Source organism: Amblyraja radiata, unplaced genomic scaffold, assembly GCF_010909765.2.
Source record: "Amblyraja radiata isolate CabotCenter1 unplaced genomic scaffold, sAmbRad1.1.pri S98, whole genome shotgun sequence".
In the NCBI taxonomy this organism is placed as follows: domain Eukaryota; kingdom Metazoa; phylum Chordata; class Chondrichthyes; order Rajiformes; family Rajidae; genus Amblyraja; species Amblyraja radiata.
The window spans coordinates 147451-168573 of record NW_022630180.1 but is presented as its reverse complement, the minus strand read 5'-3'; the positions used below and the strand labels follow the sequence as shown (position 1 = coordinate 168573).

General features: G+C 47.5%; 1 protein-coding gene across 1 annotated transcript in view; it reads right to left on the bottom strand.

The window, feature by feature from the left end:
• Positions 1 to 355: 355 nt before the first annotated feature.
• The window catches only part of LOC116969667 (zinc finger protein 883-like), an 84200-nt gene continuing 63432 nt past the window's right edge, over positions 356 to 21123 (bottom strand). The window contains exon 4 of the mRNA XM_033016466.1: positions 356 to 1422. Coding sequence (XP_032872357.1) covers positions 568 to 1422 — 855 coding nt within the window. The 3' untranslated portion in view covers positions 356 to 567. The remainder of the gene's footprint in view (positions 1423 to 21123) is intronic.

Below are 21123 nucleotides of genomic sequence, written 5' to 3'. Positions count from 1 at the left end.
TCCCCACACTCCCTTACACTCCCTCCCACACTTACACTCAGCCACACACTCACCCACACACACACTCACCCCCACACACACACTCACCCCCACACACACATTCACCCACACACACACACTCCCACACATACACACCCACACACACACACTAATCCACACCATCACACTCCATCGGCCACCAGCGGGCCAGAGCCGTCATCTCAGCACCAGGCCCACAACCTCACGATGCAGACAGCCTGGTCTGACTCTCCTCCCCTCCCTCCGACAGGGAACGTCATTAGCAAACATATCTAACAATCTTTCCCGACTTTTAATAAAATTGCCCATTATAAATGTTGAATAAACGCCGCATTACTGCTTGAATTAATACTTTTATCAGATAAAGTACATTTTCAAGGACTTACAAGGACCTATGATAAATCCATGGACTTTCAGGGCCTTGAAACAGTTTCAAATTCCAGGACTTTCAAGGACCGTACAAGCCCTGCCTTGCCACACTCATCGCACACAAAGGGTCTCTCTCCGGTGTGTATCCGCTGGTGCTCCCGCAGCCCCCGTGCTCTCTTGTCACAGTGGGAGCAGCTGCTCGTGCGCGTGGACCCGCCGGTGCTGCCGCAACCCCCGCGAGCTGTCAAACTCCTCAGCGCAGTACGGGCAGTCGTAGGGCTGGCCATTGGTGTGCATGCGTTGGTGAGGCAGGGCGTGGGAAGCCATGACAAAGCGCTCTCCACACACCGGGCTGGGGATGGGACGGTCGCCGGCATGCACCCGCTGATGGGACAGCAGCTTGGAGGAACCGGTGAAGCCCTTGCCGCTCTGGGCGCAGGTGTAGGGGCGCTCGCCGGTGTGGGTGCGCTGGTGCACCAGCAGATGACTGGAATGGTTGAAGGCCTTGCCGAACTGGGAGCATGTGTAGGGGCGCTCGCCGGTGTGGGTGCGCTGGTGTACCAGCAGGTAACTGGAATGGTTAAAGGCCTTGCCGCACTGGGCGCAGGTGTAGGGGCGCTCGCCGGTGTGGGTGCGCTGGTGCACCAGCAGGTTCCTTGTGCGGATGAAGCCCTTGCCACAGTCGCTGCAGGTGTAGGGCTGCTCCCTGGTGTGCAGGCACTTGTGCTCCTTCAGGTGCGAGGACGACTTGAAGCCTTTCCCGCAGTCGGAGCAGGTGAAAGGCCGCTCACTGCTGTGCACCCGCCAGTGCAACTTCAGGTGTTGTGCCATCTTGAAGTTCTTGCCGCAGTCGGAGCAGGTGAAGGGCCTCTCGCCGGAGTGCACGCGGTTGTGCCGCAGCAGGTGGCCGGAGCGGGTGAAGCTCTTGCCGCACTCCGAGCAGTCGAAGGGGCGTTCTCCCGTGTGCACCCGCTGGTGGGTCTCCAGCTCGCTCGGGTACTGACAGGCCTTGCCACACACGTCACACTCATAACGCTTCTCCTTGTTGTGTCCCGTCATGTGGTCCTCCATCGCAGCTCAGCAGCTCGAAGCTCAGCCCGCACACCGAGCAGATGGGGGGAAGGGGCTCACCGGCACCCTGGTCCCCCTCAATGGCTGCTCACGTCCCCGTCTCTCCATCCACAGCAACGACTCCTAAACCCTGCAGGAGGGGAACACAGAGGGTCAACAAGCTGGCAAACAGTACATTATTAGCACATATTGGGTGCGTTTATGGCGGGGGAAACCATTATATAATTCTGCGTGGCACAGTGGTGCAGCGGTACAGTTGCTGCCTCACCGCCAGAGACCCGGGCTCGATCCTGACTACGGGTGCTGTCTGTGTGGAGTTTGTACGTTCTCCCCTTGACCTGCGTGGGTTTTTACTCCGGGTGCTCCGGTTTCCTCCAACATTTCAAAGACGTTCAGGATTGTAGATTAATCGGTCTCTGCAAAATTGTTAAATTGTCCCTAATGTGCGTAGGATAGTGCTAGTGTACGGGGTGATCGCTGGTCGGCGCAGACTCCGCGGGCTGAAAGACCTGTTTCCACGCTGCATCTCTAAACTAAATTAAAGAATGGTCTTGACAAAAAAATGTCACCCATTCATTCTCTCCACAGATGCTGCCTGACCCGCTGAGTTACTCCAGCACTTTGTGTCTATCTTCTCCACACATGCTGCCTGACCCACTGAATTACTCCAGCACTCGCTCTCACTTCTGTCTCTCTCTCTCTCCCTCTCTGTCTGCCTCTCTTGCTATCTCTCTCTGTCTCTCTCCATCTCTCTGTCTCTCTCTCTCTCTCTCTTCTCTCTCTGCTCTGTCCTCTCTCTCTCTGTCTATTCTCTTGTCTCTCTCTCTCTCTCTCTCCCTCTGTCTCTCTCTCTCTCTCGATCTATCTGTCTCTCACTCTCTCTCTCTGTATCTCTCTCTGTATTTGTATCTCTCGTTGTCTCTCTCCTTCCGTGTCCGTCTCTCTCTCTCTCTCTGTATCTCTTTCTCTTCTCTCTCTCTCTGGTTCTCTCTGTCACTCACTGCCCCTCTCTCTCTCTCTCTCTCTCTCTCTGTCCCTGTATCTCTCACTGTCCCCCTCTCTGTCTCTCTCTCTGTCTTTCTCTGTCAGTCTATCTCTCTGTATCTGTATCTCTCTTACTGTCTCTTTCTCTCCCTGTGTCTGTCTCTGTTTCTCTTTCTCCATCCCTCCATCTCTCTCTCTGTTTCTTTCTCTCTGCCTCTCCCGCCTCTGTATCGCTCTCTCTCTCTCTGTCTCCCCTACTCCGTCTCTCTCTCTCTCGGAGTATATCTGTCTGTCTCTCTGTCTGTCTCGGTCACTCTCTCTCTCACTTTTTATTTCTCTCCCCCTCTGTGTGTGTGTCTCTCTCTCTCCCTATCCCTGTCTCTATCTCTCTCTCTGGCACTCTTTCTCTGCCTCTCTCTCTGTCTCTCCCCCTCTCTCTCTCTGACTATGCACCTCTCTCTCTCTGCCTCTCTCTCACTGTCTACCTCTCTGAGTATCTCTGTCTGTATCTCTCTCCCTCTCTCTCTGTCTCTGCCTCTCACACTATCTCTCTCTTACTCACTCTCTCTCTCTCTCTGTCTCCCTTTGTGTGTCTATCTTTCTCTTTCTCTCTGTTTCTCTCAGCCTCGCTCTCTCTGTCTCACTCTCTCTCTCCCTCTGTCTGTCTCTCTTTCTTTCTCTCCCCCTCTGTGTCTGTCTGTCTCTCTCTCTCTCTCTGTCTTTCTCTTGCTGTCTCTCTCTTTCTCCGTGTGTCTGTCTCTCTCTCTCTGTATGTCTGCTTCTCTCTTTCTCTCTCCCTCTCTGTCTATCACTCTCTCTTTCTCACTGTCTCTCACTCTCCGTCTCTCGCTCTCTAACCCTCTGTATGTCTCTCTCTCTCTGTCTCCCCCTTCTCTCTGTCTCTCTCTCTGTACCTCTCTCTCCCCATCTATCTATCTCCGTCTCTCTATCTGTCGCTCTCTGTCCCTGTCTCTGTGTCCCTCTCTCACCTTCTGTATCTGTCACTTTTTCTTTCTCTTCCCCTCTCGCTGTCTCTCTCCCTTCTTTCTCTCACTCTCTGTCTATATACCTCTCTCCCTCTGTGTCTCTCTCTGTCTCACACTTTGTCTCCCTCTCTCTCAGTCCCTCTCTCTCTCCCTGTGCCTGTCTCTGTTTCTCTCTGTCTCTCTCTCCCCCTCTGTGTCTGTCACTTTCTTTCCCCCCTCTTGTCTCTCTCTCTCTCTGTCGCACTGTCACTCACTCTCTTTCTCTCTCTCTCTCTCGCCCTGTCTGTTTGTTTCTCTCTCTTTCTGACACCCTCTTTCTCTGTCTGTTTCTGTGTCTCTCTCTCTCTCTCGCTCACTATCTCCCTCTCTGTATGTCTGCTTCTGTTTCCCCCTCTCTCTTTCTCACTCTCCCTGTCTATCTCTCTTTCTCACTCTGTCTCTGTATGTCTCTCTATCTGTTACTCTCTGTCTATCACTATCTCTCCCTGTCTTTCTCTCTTAGTATCTGCCTGTCTCTCTCTACCCCTCTCTTTCTCACTGCGTCTCTCTCGCTCTCTGTCTCTCTCTCTCCGTTTCACTCTCTCGCTCTCACACTGTCCCTCTCTCTCTCTCTATTTATCTCTCTCTGTCACTCTCTGTCTCTGTAACTCTCTCTCTGTTTCTCTCTCACTCTCTGTATCTGTATCTCTAAGTATCTGTATCTCTCTCTCCCTCTATTAATCCTTTTCTTTATCTCCCCCTCTCTCTGTTTCTCTCTAACTTCTACAGGTGCACAGTAGAGAGCATGCTGACCGGTTGCATCGTGGCTTGGTTCGGCAACTTGAGCGCCCTGGAGAGGAAGAGACTACAAAAAGTAGTCCATCATCGGCTCGGACCTTCCTTCCATCGAGGGGATCTATCACAGTCGCTGCCTCAAAAAGGCTGGCAGTATCATCAAAGACCCACACCATCCTGGCCACACACTCATCTCCCCACTACCTTCAGGTAGAAGGTACAGGAGCCTGAAGACTGCAACAACCAGATTCAGGAAAAAGCTACTTCCCCACAGCCATCAGGCTATTAAACCTGGCTCGGACAAAACTCTGATTATTAATAACCCATTATCTGTTATTTGCCCTTTATCAGTTAATTTATTCATGTGTATATATTTATATTAAGGTATATGGACACACTGATCTGTTTTGTAGTCAATGCCTACTATGTTCTGTGTGCTGAAGCAAAGCAAGAATTTCATTGTCCTATCAGGGACACATGACAATAAACTCACTTGAACCTGTCTCTATTTCTCTCTGTCTCTCTCTCTCTGTCTCTCTCACGCTGTTTGTCTGCTTCTCTCTTTCTCTCTCTCTCTCTCTCTCTCTCTCTGTCTATCTCTTTTTCACTGTCTCTCTTTTGTCTCCCTCCCTGTCTCTCTCTGTTTCTGTATGTCTCTCTATCTGTCTCTCTCTGTCACGTTCTCTGTCTGTCTCTCACTCTCTCCCCCACTGTGTGTATCGCTCTCTCTCTCCCTTCTCTCTGTGTCTCTCTCTCACTCTCTCTGTCTCTCTCCCCCTCTGTCCTCACTCTCTGCCTGTCTCTCTCTTTCGCCATCTCTCTCTGCCTCTCTCTCTGTCTCTATCCCTCTCTCTCTCCCTCTGTGTCTGTCTCTCTCCCTCTCCCTGTATCTGTATATCCCTCGTTGTCTGTCTCTGTCTCTCTCCCTGTGTGTCTCTCCCTCTCTCTCTGTGTGTCCCTCTCTGTCTTTTTCTCTTTCTCTCTCTCTCGGTCACACTCTGTATCTCTCTCTCTCCCCCTCTCTGTATCCCTGTCTATCCGTATCTCTCCCTCTTTCTGTCTGTCACTCTCTCTGTTTCTCTCTCTGTCTCTCTCCGACTCTCTGTCTCTGAGTCTCTCTCTGTGCCTGTCTCTCTTTCTCTCTGTGGCTGTCTCTTCCTCTCTCCCCTGTCTCTCTCTCTCTCTCTCTCACTGTCACTCTTTATGTCTGTCTCTCTCTCTCCCTCTGTGTGTGTCTCACTTTCTCTCTCCCCTCTCTTTCTCTCACTGTCTCTCCCTCTGTATGTCTCTCTTACTTGTTCTCTCTCCCTCTCTCTGCTATCCCCGTCTCTCCTTCCCTCTCTCCCTCTATCACTTTCTCTCTGTATCTGCATCTCTCGTCCTCTGTCTTCCTCCCCCCCATCTTTCTGTCTCTCTCTCCCCGTCTCTGTACCTCTCTGTCTCTCGCTCTGTTTGTGTGTGTGTGTGTGTGTGTGTGTGTGTGTGTCTCTCCCACTCTCTCTCTGTGTCTCTCTCCCTCCCTGTGTCTGTCTCTTTCTGTCCCCCTCTCTCTATCTCCCCCTCTCTCTCACTCTTTCTCTTTCTCAGTCTCTCACTGTCTCTCTTAGTCTATCTGAGTATCTCTGTCTGTCTCTCTCCCTCTCTCTGTCTCTCGCTCTGTGTGTGTGTGTGTGTGTCTCTCTCCCGCTCCCTCTCTCTGTATCTGTATCTCTCTGTCTCTCTCCCTCTCTGTGTCTGTCTCTCTCTCTCCCTGTGTCTGTGTCTGTTTCTCTCTCTCGCTCTGTATCTGTAATTCTCTGTCTCTCCCTCTGTGTCTGTCACTCATTCTTTCTCTCCCCTGTCTCTCTCTCTCTCGGTCTCACTCTCTCTCTCTCAGGGTCTCACTCTCTCTCTTTCTCTGTCTCTCTCTGTATGTGTGCTTCTCTCTTTCTCTTTCTCTCTCCCTCTCGGACTCTCTGTCTATCTCTCGCTCTTTCTCACTGTCTTTCTCTCTCTGTCACTCTCTGTCTGTCTCTCTCTATGTCTCTTGCTCTCTCTCCCTCTGTGTCTCCCCCTGTATCTGTATCTCTCTCTCTCGGTTTCTCACTCTCTCCTAGTCTATCTCTCTCTCTCTCTCTGAGAATATCTGTCTGTCCCTCTGTCTGTCTGTATCTCTCTCCCACTGTCTCTCCCTCTCCCTCGGTCTCTCTCTCCCTCTGTCTCTCGCTATCTGTATCTATCTCTCGGTCTCACTCTGTATCTCTGAGTCTCTCTCTCTCTGTCTCTCTTTCTCTCCCTGTGTCTGTCTCTTTCTATCTCCCCTGTCTCTCTCTCTGTCTCTGCCTCTCCCTCTCTCTCTCTGTATGTCTGTGTCTCTCTCTCTCTCTTTCCCTCTCTCTCTGCCTGTCTCTCCCTGTCCCTCTGTGTCTGTCTCCCCCTTTCTCTCTGTCACTCTCTCTCTCTAGTCCGTGCCGAACACGTATTCTCCCCTAGTCCCATCTACCTGCACTCAGACCATAACCCTCCATTCCTTTCCCGTCCATATACCTATCCAATTAATTTTTAAATGATAAAAACGAACCTGCCTTCACCACTTCCTATGGAAGCTCATTCCACACAGCCACCACTCTCTGAGTAAAGAAGTTCCCCCTCATGTTACCCCTAAACTTTTGTCCCTTAATTCTCAAGTCATGTCCTCTTGTTTGAATCTTCCGTACTCTCAATGGGAAAAGCTTATCTACGTCAACTCTGTCTATCCCTCTCATCATTTTAAAGACCTCTATTGTCCCCCCTTAACCTTCTGCGCTCCAAAGAATAAAGACCTAACTTCTTCAACCTTTCTCTGTAACTTAGGTGCTGAAACCCAGACAACATTCTAGTAAATCTCCTCTGTACTCTCTCTATTTTGTTGACATCCTTCCTATAATTTGGCGACCAAAATTGTACACCATACTCCAGAATTGGCCTCAACAATGCCTTGTACAATTTTAACATTACATCCAAAATTCTATACTAAATGCTCTGATTTATAAAGGCCAGCACACCAAAAGCTTTCTTTACCACCCTATCTACATGAGATTCCACCTTCAGGGAACTATACAGTTATTCTTAGATCCCTCTGTTCAACTGCATTCCTCAATTCGCTACCATTTACCATGTACGTCCTATTTTGATTTGTCCTGCCAAGATGTAGCACCTCACACTTAACAGCATTAAACTCCATCTGCCATCTTTCAGCCCATTCTTCCAAATGGCCTAAATCTCTGTAGATTTTGATAATCTACTTCATTATCCACAACACAACATACCTTAGTATTATCTGCATACTTACTAATCCAATTTACCACACCATCATCCAGATCATTGATGTATATGACAAACAACAGTGGACCCAACACAGATCCCTGAGGCATCCCACTAGTCACCGGCCTCCAACCTGACAATCAGTTATCCACCATTACTCTGTGGTATCTCCCATTCAGCCACTGTTGAATCCATCTTGCTACTCCACGATTAATACCCAACAATTAAATCTTCTTAACCAACCTTCCATGTGGAACCTTGTCAAAGACCTTACTGAAGTCCATATAGACAACATCCACTGCTTTACCATCCATTTCCCTAGTAACCTCTTCAGAAAATTCAAGATTAGTCAAACATGACCTCCCAGGCACCAATCCACGTTGACTGTTCCCAATCCGACCCTGTTTATCCAGATGATTATATATATTATCTCTAAGTATCCTTTCCATTAATTTGCCCACCACTGACGTCAAACTAACAGGTCTATAATTGCTAGGTTTACTCTTAGAACCCTTTTTAAACAATGGAACAACATGCGCAGTACGCCAATCCTCCGGCACCATTCCCGTTTCTAATGACATTTGAAATATTTCTGTCATAGCCCCTGCTATTTCCACACTAACTTCCCTCAATGTCCTAGGGAATATCCTGCCAAGACCTGGATACTTATCCACTTTTATATTTTTCAAAAGTGTCAGTACTTCCTCTTCTTTGATCCTCATAGTTTCCATAGCTACTCTACTTGTTTTCCTTACATAATTCAATATCCTTCTCCTTGGTGAATACCGAAGAAAAGAAATTGTTCAATATCTCCCCCATCTCTTTTGGCTCTGCAGATAGCTGTCCACTCTGTCTCTCCAATGGACCAATTTTATCCCTCGTTATCCTATTGCTATTAATATAGCTGTAGAAACCCTTTGGATTTACTTTCACCTTACTTGCCAAAGCAACCTCATATCTTCTTTTAGCTTTTCTAATTTCTTTCTTAAGATTCTTTTTACATTCTTTATACTCCTCAAGCTTATACTCCTCTCTGTCTCTATATCTCCCTCTCCCCCTCTCTCTCCCTCGCTCTGTACCTCTCTCCTCACCACTCTCTGCCTATCTCTCTCTCTCTATCTGTGTGTGTCTCCCTCTCTCTGTCTGTCTCTCTGTCCATCTGTTTATCTCTTTCCCTATCTGTCTCCCTCTCTTCCTCTCTCAGTCTCACTCTGTATCTCTGCCTCTCTCTCGGTATCTCTGTCTCTCTCTCTCTCTCTCTGTCTGACTCTCTCTCTGCTCCGTCTCTGACTCTCTCTCCCTCTGTCTGTCTCTCTTTCCCTTTCTCTCTCCCGTCTCCCTCTCTGTCTCTCTCTCTCTCTCTGTATGTATGACCCTCTCTTTCTTTCTCTCTCCGTCTCTCTGCCTGTCTCTCCCTCTCACTCTGTCTCTCTCTCTCTGTTTCTCACTCTCTCTCCCCCCGCTCTCTCTTTCTGTCTCTGTATCTCTTTCTCCCTCTGTCTCTCTGCCTCATCTCTCTCTGTCTCTTTACCTCTCTCACGCTCTGTCTGTCTCTCTCTCACTCTCTCTCTCTGCATCTCTCTTTCTCTCCCTGTTTCTCTGTTTGTGTGTCTCTCTCCCTGTCTCTCTCTCTCTATATATCTGTATCTCTCGTTGTCTCTCTCTCTCTTCCTCTGTGTGTCTCTCTTTCACTCCCCCTCTGTCTCTGTCGCTCTCTTTCTCTCTCTCTCTCTCTCTGATTATGTCTCTCTCTCCATTTATGTCTCTCACTTTCTCTTCCTCTCTCTCTCTCTCTCTCTATCGGTATCTATCTCTATCTGTATCTCTCCCCCCCCCTCTGTATCTCTCTCGCTGTCTCTGCCCCCTCTCTCTCTGTGCCTCTCCCACTCTGTCTCTCAATGTCTCTCTCTCTCCGTGTCTCTCTCTGAGTATCTGTCGCTCTCTCTCGCTGCCCCTGTATCTCTCTGTCTCTGTATCTCTCTTCCACTGTCTCTCTCCCCGTCTCTCTCTCTCTCTTTTTCTCACTGTCCCTCTCAATCTGTCTCTCTCTCTCTCTCTCCCTATATGTGGCTCTCTTTCTGTGTTTCTCTCTCTCACTCTCTCACTGTCCCTCTCTCCTCTCTCCCTGTCACTGTATCCCTCTATCTCTCACTGTCCCCTCTCTCTGTCTCTCTCCCTCTGTCTCTCTTTCTCACTCTCCCTGTAGTAAAAACTGTAGTAAATGTATCTTTCTCCGTGTCTGTCACTCATTTTTCTTTCTCTCTCCCTCTCTCTCTCTGTTTCTCGCTGTCTCTCTTTCGCTGCCTGTCTGTTTCTCTCTCTCTGTCTGTCTCGCTCTCTCTCTCTCGCTGTTTGTCTGCTTCTCTCTTGCTCCTTCCCTCTGTCTCACTCTCTCTGTGTCTATGTCTTTCTCACTCTGCCCCTCCCTCCCTGTCTCTTCATCTGTCTGTCTGTCTCTGTTTCTCACTTTCCCCTGTGTGTCTCACTCTGTCTCTCACTCTCTGTATTTCTGTATGTCTGTCTGTCTGACTCTCTCTCTTTGTCTCTCTCCCTATCTCTGTCTCCCCCCCTCTCTCTGTATATCTCTCTCTCTCTCTGTACCTCCCTCCGTCTCTCCCTCTGTGTCTCTCTCGCTCTACCTCTCTCTCACTCTTTGCCCCTCTCTCTGTCTGTCTGTCTCTTTCTCAGTGTCTTTCTCTCTGTCTCTTTCCCGCTGTGTCTGTCTCTCCCTCTTTCTCCCTCTCTCTCTGTCGGTATCTCTCTCCCTATCTGTCTCTCTCTCCCTCCCCCTCTCTGTCTCTCACTGTGTCTCTCTCAGTCTCACTATCTCTCTCTCTCTGTCTCTGACACTCTGTCTCTCTGTATCTCTCTCGGTCTCTCTCTCCCCCCTTGCTGTCTCTCTCTCGGTCTCACTCTGTATCTCTCTCGGTCTCACTCTGTATCTCTGTGTCTCTCTCTCTCCCTGTGTCGCTGTCTCTCTCTCTCTTTATGTCTCTCTCACTCTCGCTATCTCTCTCTCCCCGTCTGTCTCTCTCTCTGTCTGTGTGTGTGTCTCTCAGTCCGCACCGCTCCCACTCATCCCCGACTCTACTCCCGCACCAGGGGGGGGGGGGACTCACCGACACCCTGGCCGCACTCAATGGCCGCTCACGTCCCCGTCTCTCCGTCCACAACAACGGCTCCTAAACCCTGCAGGAGGAAACACAGAGGGTCAACAATCTGGCAAACAGCACATTACTAACGCGGCAACATTACTGGTGCCTGAAGGGGGGGAGGGGAAGTGGGGGATCAGTGCAGGGTGGGGGAGTGAGTGGGTCAGTGCGGGGGTGAGTGGGGGAGGGTGAGGGGTGTTTGTGGGTCAGTGCGGGGGTGAGTGGGGGAGAGGCGGGGTGAGGGGTGTTTGTGGGTCAGTGCGGGGGTGAGTGGGGGAGAGGCGGGGTGAGGGGTGTTTGTGGGTCAGTGCGGGGGTGAGGGGGAGTCAGTAGCAATGCTACAACATTTTGAGATTTTTAAAATCAAGTCTGCAATTTAACACAAAAGTTGTGATCAAGTACAGTGAAATGGCCATAACTTTATTAAAAATTAAGAGAACTGAAAGAAATTATGGGCTTTTGACTGTCCTCGATCACAGCTTTTGTGTTAAGTCAATGGAAAATCAATAGGGAACAAGATGCTAATTCCCGAGTATGAAAATGGCCATAACTTTTTTAATACTGAAGATATGAAAGTGAATTAGTTGTCAAATTAAACTTCTTTTTATGCTTTATCTGATGGGATAAATTACAGACTTGATTTTAAAAATCTCAAAATGTTGTAACATTGCTAGCAGCGGCCGCCGGGATCGTGGACGAGGTGTCCGTTTCCCCTCAACCTCCCCTCACCCGCACTGACCCACAAACACCCCTCACCCCCCCACTGACCCACAAACACCCCTCACCCCCCCCCCCGCACTGACCCACAAACTCCCCTCACCCCCCCCCCCGCACTGACCCACAAACTCCCCTCACACCCCCCCCCACTGACCCACAAAACACCCCTCACCCCCCCCCCCCCTCACTGACCCCTCACCCCCCCCCTCCACTGACCCCTCACCCCCCCCCCCCCCACTGACCCCTCACCCCCCCGCCACGGACCCACTGGACTTCAACTCCCCGACACTCGGCTCCAAGCGCCAACCCCAGCGCCGGGCGGCCGGGCGGGTGCGGACAGTGAGTGAGTGAGTTTGGGCCCCGGTGCGAGGCCGGAGACTGGAGGCTGCAGGTGAGGGAGGGTTGACGGTGACGGTGACGGTGACGGTGACGGTGACGGTGACGGTGACGGTGACGGTGACGGTGACGGTGACGGTGACGGTGACGGTGACGTGGAGCCGCCGCGCGGACCTGGACCATCGGGCAACCGCCCGCCCGTCCGTCCGTCAACTGTCTGCATCTTTGGTGACGTCCACCGCCCCGCCCTGCGCAGTGACGTCCCCCTGTTCCGCCCACTCTGCGCCGTGACGTTCACCGCCCCGCTCGCCCTGCGCCGTGACGTTCACCGCCATGCCCGCCCTGCGCCGTGACGTCCACCCGCCCCGCCCGCCTGTCCCGCCCGCCCTGCGCAATGACGTCACCGCCAGTGCGAGGCCGTTGCTTCAGCAGGAAGCTGCAAGATGGCGGTTTGTTTTTAAATGTGAAGGCGCGGGACAACAACAACAACAACAACAACAACAATAACAACAACAACAACAACTGGGCGGCGGCGGCGACGGCTGTGGATTCACATCTACTACTTCATCATGATGATCATGCTGCCCCCACACTGCAGGTAAAATGCTGCAGTCACTTGGTCATAGAGTGTAGAGACAGAGAGAGACAGAGAGAGACAGAGAGAGACAGAGAGAGAGACAGAGAGAGACAGAGAGAGACAGAGAGAGACAGAGACAGAGAGAGAGACAGAGAGAGACAGAGAGAGACAGAGAGAGAGAGAGAGAGAGAGACAGAGACAGAGAAACAAGCGCGAGTCAGAGAAAGAGAGTGAGACAGACAGAGAGAGACAAATGAGGGAGACAGGGAGAGAACGAAAAAAGAGTCAAAGAGAGAGACAGAGAGAGAGGGAAAGAAAGATATATAGAGAGATAGAGAAAGCAATCAATAAAGGGCTATGGGCCTATTGCGAGTTTATGTACAGGGACATATCTATCCATGCACTGTAGACTTGTATTTATACTGATGCATTTTAAATATGTAGCAATGTTACAACATTTTGAGATTTAAAAAATCAAGTCTGCAATTTATCCCATCAGATAAAGCACAAAAAGAAGTTTAATTTGACACCTAATTCACTTTCATATCTTCAGTATTAAAAAAGTGATGGCCATTTTCACACTCGGGAATTAGCATCTTGTTCCCTATTGCTTTTCCATTGACTTAACACAAAAGCTGTGATCGAGGACAGTGAAATGGCCATAACTTTCTTAAAAATTAAGCGAAATGAAAGACATTTTCAGTTATTATCGATTGAAGCATTCTGAAACAAATATTAAACAATCTTACTTGGATGACCTGAAATTAAAGCATATAATTAGTTAGTTACCCAATTGCAATTACTGCACGGCCTGTTTCCGTGCTGTAATTATTATATGTTATATCGTTATTGTAGCTAATTCCAATGTTCAATTACTAGATCTAAACATCTATCCATTTCTTAAGAAAAGATTTACATTTTTAAATAGCCTAAGTGTCCAAAGAACATTCACAAAATAATTTGCAATAAAACATGATTTTTAAATCTCATTGTCATTAATTTATAGGCCAAATGGAAGGAATTCAGTGTTTAACTGCTGTAAATTAATTGCCATTTAAATCAGCTTGCGAGTGGGATTTTGTGGAACGCGCTGGTTTGGAATGTTGCGATTGCAGTGGATTTGAAGCCCATGTCGGCATGAAAAATACTGCCGGTTCAGATGGGCCCAATTCACCTTCTCGCAACTTAAAATTTTGAATAAAGGGATCTTAAGAAGCACTTTTTAATGTAAAAATAAACAGCCTACCTTGCCTTGTCCCCTACGTGAGATCCGTCCCGTTGTCGGCGTTCGCGGCTTTAGAGGATGATTTTTAATCTACTATAGCAATTAAATAATCCAATTTAGTTTAAAAATAATTGCAACGAACGAATGTCGCAGCGATTTTTCATCAGCAACTAAGCAGGCTGAACAACCTCGATTTCAATAACCTAGAGAAAGCAAATGGTATGTTAGCATTCATAGCAAAAGGATTTGAGTACAAGAGCAGGGAGGTTCTACTGCAGTTGTACAGGGTCTTGGTGAGACCACACCTGGAGTATTGCGTACAGTTTTGGTCTCCTAATCTGAGGAAAGACATTCTTGCCATAGAGGGAGTACAGAGAAGGTTCACCAGACTGACTCCTGGGATGGCAGGACTTTCATATGAAGAAAGACTGGATACACTCGGCTTGTACACGCTAGAATTTAGAAGATTGAGGGGGGATCTTATAGAAACTCAGCGGGTGCAGCAGCATCTATGGAGCGAAGGAAATAGGCAACGTTTCAGGCCGAAACCCTTCTTCAGACGGATCACATGAATGATCTTAGTATATTCATGTATGGAAATCAGATTATGTATTCTGTTACCATTTCCTTCATTTTCCTAACAAACTGTCCTGAAATCATTTTCACCCCCAATATTTTCAGTATTTTGCTGTCTTCCTCTCTGCTGGGACTTTTCCGAAATGCAAAGTCCAATGACTATACATTTAACATATAACATATAACAATTACAGCACGGAAACAGGCCATCTCTGCCCTTCTAGTACGTGCCGAAGACATATTCTCCCCTAGTCCCATCAACCTGCACTCAGACCATATCCCTTCATTCATTTCCCGTCCATATATCTATCCAATTTATTTTTAAATGATAAAATCAAACCTGCTTCCACTGGAAGCTCATTCCACACAGCTACCACTCTCTGAGTAAACAAGTTCCTCCTCATGTTACCCCTAAACTTCTGTCCCTTAATTCTCAAGTCATGTCCTCTTGTTTGAATCTTCCCTACTCTCAATGGGAAAAGCTTATCCACGTCAAGTCTGTCTATCCCACTCATCATTTTAAAGACTTCTATCAAGTCCCCCCTTAACCTTCTGCGCTCCAAAGAATAAAGACCTAACTTACACTTGAATGCAATATTTATGCTTTAAATTGGATTGGCTATGAATAAGGTTAGGCTAATTACCTTCCTAATTGCATTCCGCATTAGAGTCAGGCTCTGGTCAACAGGTGCAGCACATGAATTATCTTAGTTTATTCATGTATGGAAATCAGATTATAATCAAATACTTAGCCCATGTTGACCAACCTGGGTCTCACTGCACACCTGGTACTACTCCTGGCCCTGACTCCAGTTGCATACCTTCTCTCATTCCTGACCCTGAATCACGCCTTACACCAGGCCCCCTTTACTAACCAGATCATAGAAACATAGGAAATAGGTGCAGGAGTAGGCCATTCGGCCCTTCGAGCCTGCACCGCCATTCAACATGATCATGGCTGATCATCCAACTCAGTATCCTGTACCTGCCTTCTCTCCATACCCCCTGATCCCTTTAGCCACAAGGGCCACATCTAACTCCCTCTTAAATATAGCCAATGAACTGGCCTCAACTACCATCTGCGGGAGAGAATTCCAGAGATTCACCACTCTCTGTGTGAAAAAAAGTTTTCCTCATCCCGGTCCTAAAAGATTTCCCCCTTATCCTTAAACTGTGACCCCTTGTTCTGGACTTCCCCAACATCGGGAACAATCTTCCTGCATCTAGCCTGTCCAACCCCTTAAGAATTTTGTAAGTTTCTATAAGATCCCCCCTCAATCTTCTAAATTCTAGCGAGTACAAACCGAGTCTTTCCAGTCTTTCTTCATATGAAAGTCCTGACATCCCAGGAATCAGTCTGGTGAACCTTCTCTGTACTCCCTCTATGACAAGAATGTCTTTCCTCAGATTAGGAGACCAAAACTGCATGCAATACAACAGGTGTGGTCTCACCAAGACCCTGTACAACTGCAGTAGAACCTCCCTGCTCCTATACTCAAATCCTTTTGCTATGAATGCTAACATACCATTCGCCTTCTTCACTGCCTGCTGCACCTGCATACCTACTTTTAATGACTGGTGTACCATGACACCCAGGTCTCGTTGCATCTCCCCCTTTCCTAATCGGCCATCATTCAGATAATAATCTACTTTCCTGTTTTTGCCACCAAAGTGGATAACCTCACATTTATCCACATTATACTGCATCTGCCATGCATTTGCCCACTCACCCAGCCTATCCAAGTCACCTTGCAGCCTCCTAGCATCCTCCTCACAGCTAACACTGCCCCCCAGCTTCGTGTCATCCGCAAACTTGGAGATGTTGCATTCAATTCCCTCGTCCAAATTATTAATATATATCGTAAATAGCTGGGGTCCCAGAACTGAGCCTTGCAGTACCCCACTAGTCACTGCCTGCCATTGTGAAAAGGACCCGTTTACTCCTACTCTTTGCTTCCTGTCTGCCAGCCAGTTCTCTATCCACATCAATACTGAACCCCCAATACCGTGTGCTTTAAGTTTGTATACTAATTTCTTATGTGGGACTTTGTCGAAAGCCTTCTGAAAGTCCAGATATAACACACCCACTGGTTCTCCCTTATCCACTCTACTAGTTACATCCTCGAAAAATTCTATAAGATTCGTCAGACATGATTTACCCTTCATAAATCCATGCTGACTTTGTCCAATGATTTCACCACTTTCCAAATGTGCTGCTATCCCATCCTTAATAACTGATTCTAGCAGTTTCCCCACTACCGACGTTAGACTAACTGGTCTATAATTCCCCGTTTTCTCTCTCCCTCCCTTTTTAAAAAGTGGTGTTACATTAGCTACCCTCCAATCCTCAGGAACTACTCCAGAATTTAAAGAGTTTTGAAAAATTATCACTAATGCATCCACTATTTCTGGGGCTACTTCCTTAAGTACTCTGGGATGCAGCCTATCTGGCCCTGGGGATTTATCGGCCTTTAATCCATTCAATTTACCTAACACCACTTCCCGGCTAACCTGGATTTCACTCAGTTCCTCCATCTCTGACCCCCGGTCCCCTGCTATTTCCGGCAGATTATTTATGTCTTCCTTAGTGAAGACAGAACCAAAGTAGTTATTCAATTGGTCTGCCATGTCCTTGTTCCCCATGATCAATTCACCCGTTTCTGACTGCAAGGGACCTACATTTGTTTTAACTAATCTTTTTCTCTTCACATATCTATAAAAGCTTTTGCAGTCAGTTTTTATGTTCCCTGCCAGTTTTCTTTCATAATCTATTTTCCCTTTCCTAATTAAGCCCTTTGTCCTCCTCTGCTGGTCTCTGAATTTCTCCCAGTCCTCTGGTAGGCTGCTTTTTCTGGCTAATTTATACGCTTCATCTTTTGTTTTGATACTATCCCTGATTTCCCTTGTTATCCACGGATGCACTACCTTCCCTGATTTATTTTTTTGCCAAACTGGGATGAACAATTGTTGTTGTTCATCCATGCAGTCTTTAAATGCCTTCCATTGCATATCCACCGTCAACCCATTAAGAATCAATCGCCAGTCTATCTTGGCCAATTCACGTCTCATACCCTCAAAGTTACCTTTCTTTAAGTTCAGGACCCTTGTTTCTGAATTAACGATGTCACTCTCCATCCTAATGAAGAACTCAACCATATTATGGTCACTCTTGCCCAAGGGGCCACGCACAACAAGACTGCTATCTAACCCTTCCTCATTACTCAATACCCAGTCTAGAATAGCCTGCTCTCTCGTTGGTTCCTCTACATGTTGGTTTAGAAAACTATCCCGCATACATTCCAAGAAATCCTCTTCCTCAGCACCCTTGCCAATTTGATTCACCCAATCTATATGTAGATTGAAGTCACCCATTTTAACTGTTTTACCTTTGTTGCACGCATTTCTAATTTCCTGTTTGATGCCATCCCCAACTCCACTACTACTGTTAGGTGGCCTGTACACAACTCCCACTAGCGTTTTCTGCCCCTTAGTGTTTCGCAGCTCTACCCATATCGATTCCACATCCTCAAAGCTAATGTCCTTCCTTTCTATTGCGTTAATCTGTTCTGTAACCAGCAACGTTACCCCACCTCCTTTCCTTTTCTGTCTATCCCTCCTGAATATTGAATATCCCTGGGTGTTCAGCTCCCAGCTTTGATCACCCTGGAGCCATGTCTCCGTGATCCCAACTATATCATAGTCATTAATAGCAATCTGCACATTCAACTCATCCACCTTTTTACGAATGCTCCTTGCATTGAGACACAAAGCCTTCAGGCTTGTTTTTACAACACTCTTACCCCTTATACTATTATGCTGAAAAGTGGCCCTTTTTGATTTTTGCCCTGGATTTGCCGGCCTGCCACTTTTACTTTTCACCTTGCTACCTATTGCTTCTACCCTCATTTTACACCCCTCTGTCTCTACGCTCACACATTTAAGAAACCCTTTCCCTTTATCTCCATCCTCCACTATCCCATTCGACACCTCACCCCCCTTATTCAGTTTAAAACCACCCGTGTAGCAGTGGCAAACCTGCCTGCCAGAATGCTGGTCACATACCTGTTAAGATGCAATCCGTCCCTTTTGTACAGTTCCCCCTTACCCCAAAACAGATCCCAGTGATCTAAGAATCTAAATCCCTGCCCCGTGCACCAGTTCCTCAGCCACACGTTCAGGTCCCGTATCTCCCTGTTCCTGCTCTCACCAGCACGAGGAACTGGAAGCAAACCGGAGATAACAACCCTGGAGGTCCTGCTTTTCAGCATTTTTCCGAGCTCTCTAAAGTCACGCTGCAGAATATTCATCCCCTTCTTTCCGACATCGTTTGTGCCGACATGCACTACCACTTCCGGATGTTCACCTTCGCCCTTGAGGATTTTCTGCACTCTGTCCGTGACATCCTGGATCCTGGCACCAGGAAGGCAGCACACCATCCTCGCATCCCGTCTGTTGCCGCAGAAACCCCTGTCCGTACCTCTCACAATGGAGTCTCCCATGACAATGGCATGCCTGCCTTAGGCCTTTTGGGTTTTGGCTCAACAGCCCTATTCGCATCGCAAGCCAGTCCGCCGCTCAATGTAAACACGTCTTCTGTCCCGACAGCTTCTAAGTGGGTGAACCTGTTCACAAGAGGTACAACACCCGGGGACGTTGGCATTCCATGCTTCCCTCCCTTTCTCACTGTCTCCCACCTTCTCTCTTCCAGTACATTAGGTGCAACAATCTTACTGTGGGACTTGTCGAGGAACGACTCAGTTTCTCGGACGAACCGGAGGTCATCCACTTGCTTCTCCAGTTCCCCAACACGGTCCTTCAGGAGCTCTACCTGTATCATAGCTGCTTACCTGCTTAGGTTCCCAGTGCTGAACACTCCCCTGGTCCCAGCTTTCACTGCACACCTAGTACTATTCCAGACCTTGACTCTGGATGTAAACATTATCTTACTCCTAGCCCCTCTGCACTGACAATATATCTGGCCCACACATAAACATAGAAAATAGGTGCAGGAGTAGGCCATTCGGCCCTTCGAACCTGCACCGCCATTCAATATGATCATGGCTGATCATCCAACTCAGTATCCCGTACCTGCCTTCTCTCCATACCCCCTGATCCCTTTAGCCACAAAGGCCACATCTAACTCCCTCTTAAATATAGCCAATGAACTGGCCTCAACTACATTCTGTGGCAGAGAATTCCAGAGATTCACCACTCTCTGTGTAAAAAATGTTTTTCCCATCTCAGTCCTAAAAGATTTCCCCTTTATCCTTAAACTGTGTCCACTAGTTCTGGACTTCCCCAACATCGGGAACAAGCTTCCTGCATCTAGCCTCTCCAACCCCTTAAGAATTTTGTAAGTTTCTATAAGATCCCCCCTCAATCTACTAAATTCTAGCGTGTACAAGCCGAGTGTATCCAGTCTTTCTTCATATGAAAGTCCTGCCATCCCAGGAATCAGTCTGGTGAACCTTCTCTGTACTCCCCCTATGGCAAGAATGTCCTTCCTCCGATTAGGAGACCAAAACTGTACGCAATACTCCAGGTGTGGTCTCACCAAGACCCTGTACAACTGCAGTAGAACCTCCCTGCTCCTATACTCAAATCCTTTTGCTATGAATGCTAACATACCATTAGCTTTCCTCACTGCCTGCTGCACCTGTGATGAAGCTGAATTTTAGTTAAAATATAAGAAGATATTAAATTGGCTTCTGGGCTAGCTTACAGCTTATATTTAGTCTCAAATTAGGCTTGCCTCAGGTTGCGGGTGTGTGGGATAATAAATCCTATAACATTGTCTCCCAAGTGAGGAAGTGACAGAGAAAGAAACAGCTAGTCACATCTTTGAAGTAAGATGCCATAAACCAAATGGCCTATGTTTATGAGGGACCAAATGACAGAGAGGAAGCAGCGAAAGAGCTTGGGTGATCTCTGTGAAGATAAAATGTCGTAAACCAAATGGCCAATGTTATCTTGTACTATGTAAACAAAAGGCCTTTGATGTGATGCATTCTGTGGAAACCTTTTCCTGTACCTCTGACCATGGCTAATGTCTGTGAAATGTGCTAAGGGGACAAAAAAACCCTATTTAAGGCAATGTAATTCTGTTGTTCAGTGTGGTGGACGGAGGACGGTCAAGTGTCTGTAATGGTCACTTGACTGGAGTTCTCCCTCCCATCCATCGGCCGATAATAAGTAAAGTTGTGAACTGGTCTACCAAACAGTTTGTGTGGTGTCTGTTTATTAAGAAGCGAACCTGGTTTAGTAGTTATAAAAGTAACTTTTTCACCTGCATGCCTACTTTCAATGACTGGTTTACCATGACACCCAGGTCTCGTTGCATCTCCCCTTTTCCTAATCGGCCACCATAAAGCCCCATATCTGACCACCTGGCTTTAACCTATTACATTCAAGTCCACATGTGCTTATCTAATGCGGTAATCTTTTATGGGGCACTTCACGGACCAAATTTAGAGTAACAAAATGTTCTACACCCATTGTCTTCCTTGTTATCTAACATGCTAGTTACTTTGTCAAAGCAGTCATCAATTGGTTGAACCCAATTTCACTTCCATAAAATTATACTCACTCAGTTGTATAAATATTACATTTCCATTTCCTTCATTTTCCTAACAAACTGTCCTGAAATCATTTTCACCCCCAATATTTTCAGTATTTTGCTGTCTTCCTCTCTCCTGTGACTTTTCCGAAATGCAAAGTCCAATGACTATACATTTAACATATGAAAGGTAAATCATGTCTGACGAATCTTATAGAATTTTTCGAGGATGTAACTAGTAGAGTGGATAACCAGTGAATGTGTTATATCTGGCCTTTCAGAAGACTTTCGACAAGGTCCCACATAAGAGATTAGTATACAAACTTAAAGCACACAGTATTGGGGGTTCAGTATTGATGTGGATAGAGAACTGGCTGGCAGACAGGAAGCAAAGAGTAGGAGTAAACGGGTCCTTTTCAGAATGGCAGGCAGTGGCTAGTGGGGTACCGCAAGGCTCAGTGCTGGGACCCCAGCTATTTACAATATATATTAATGATCTG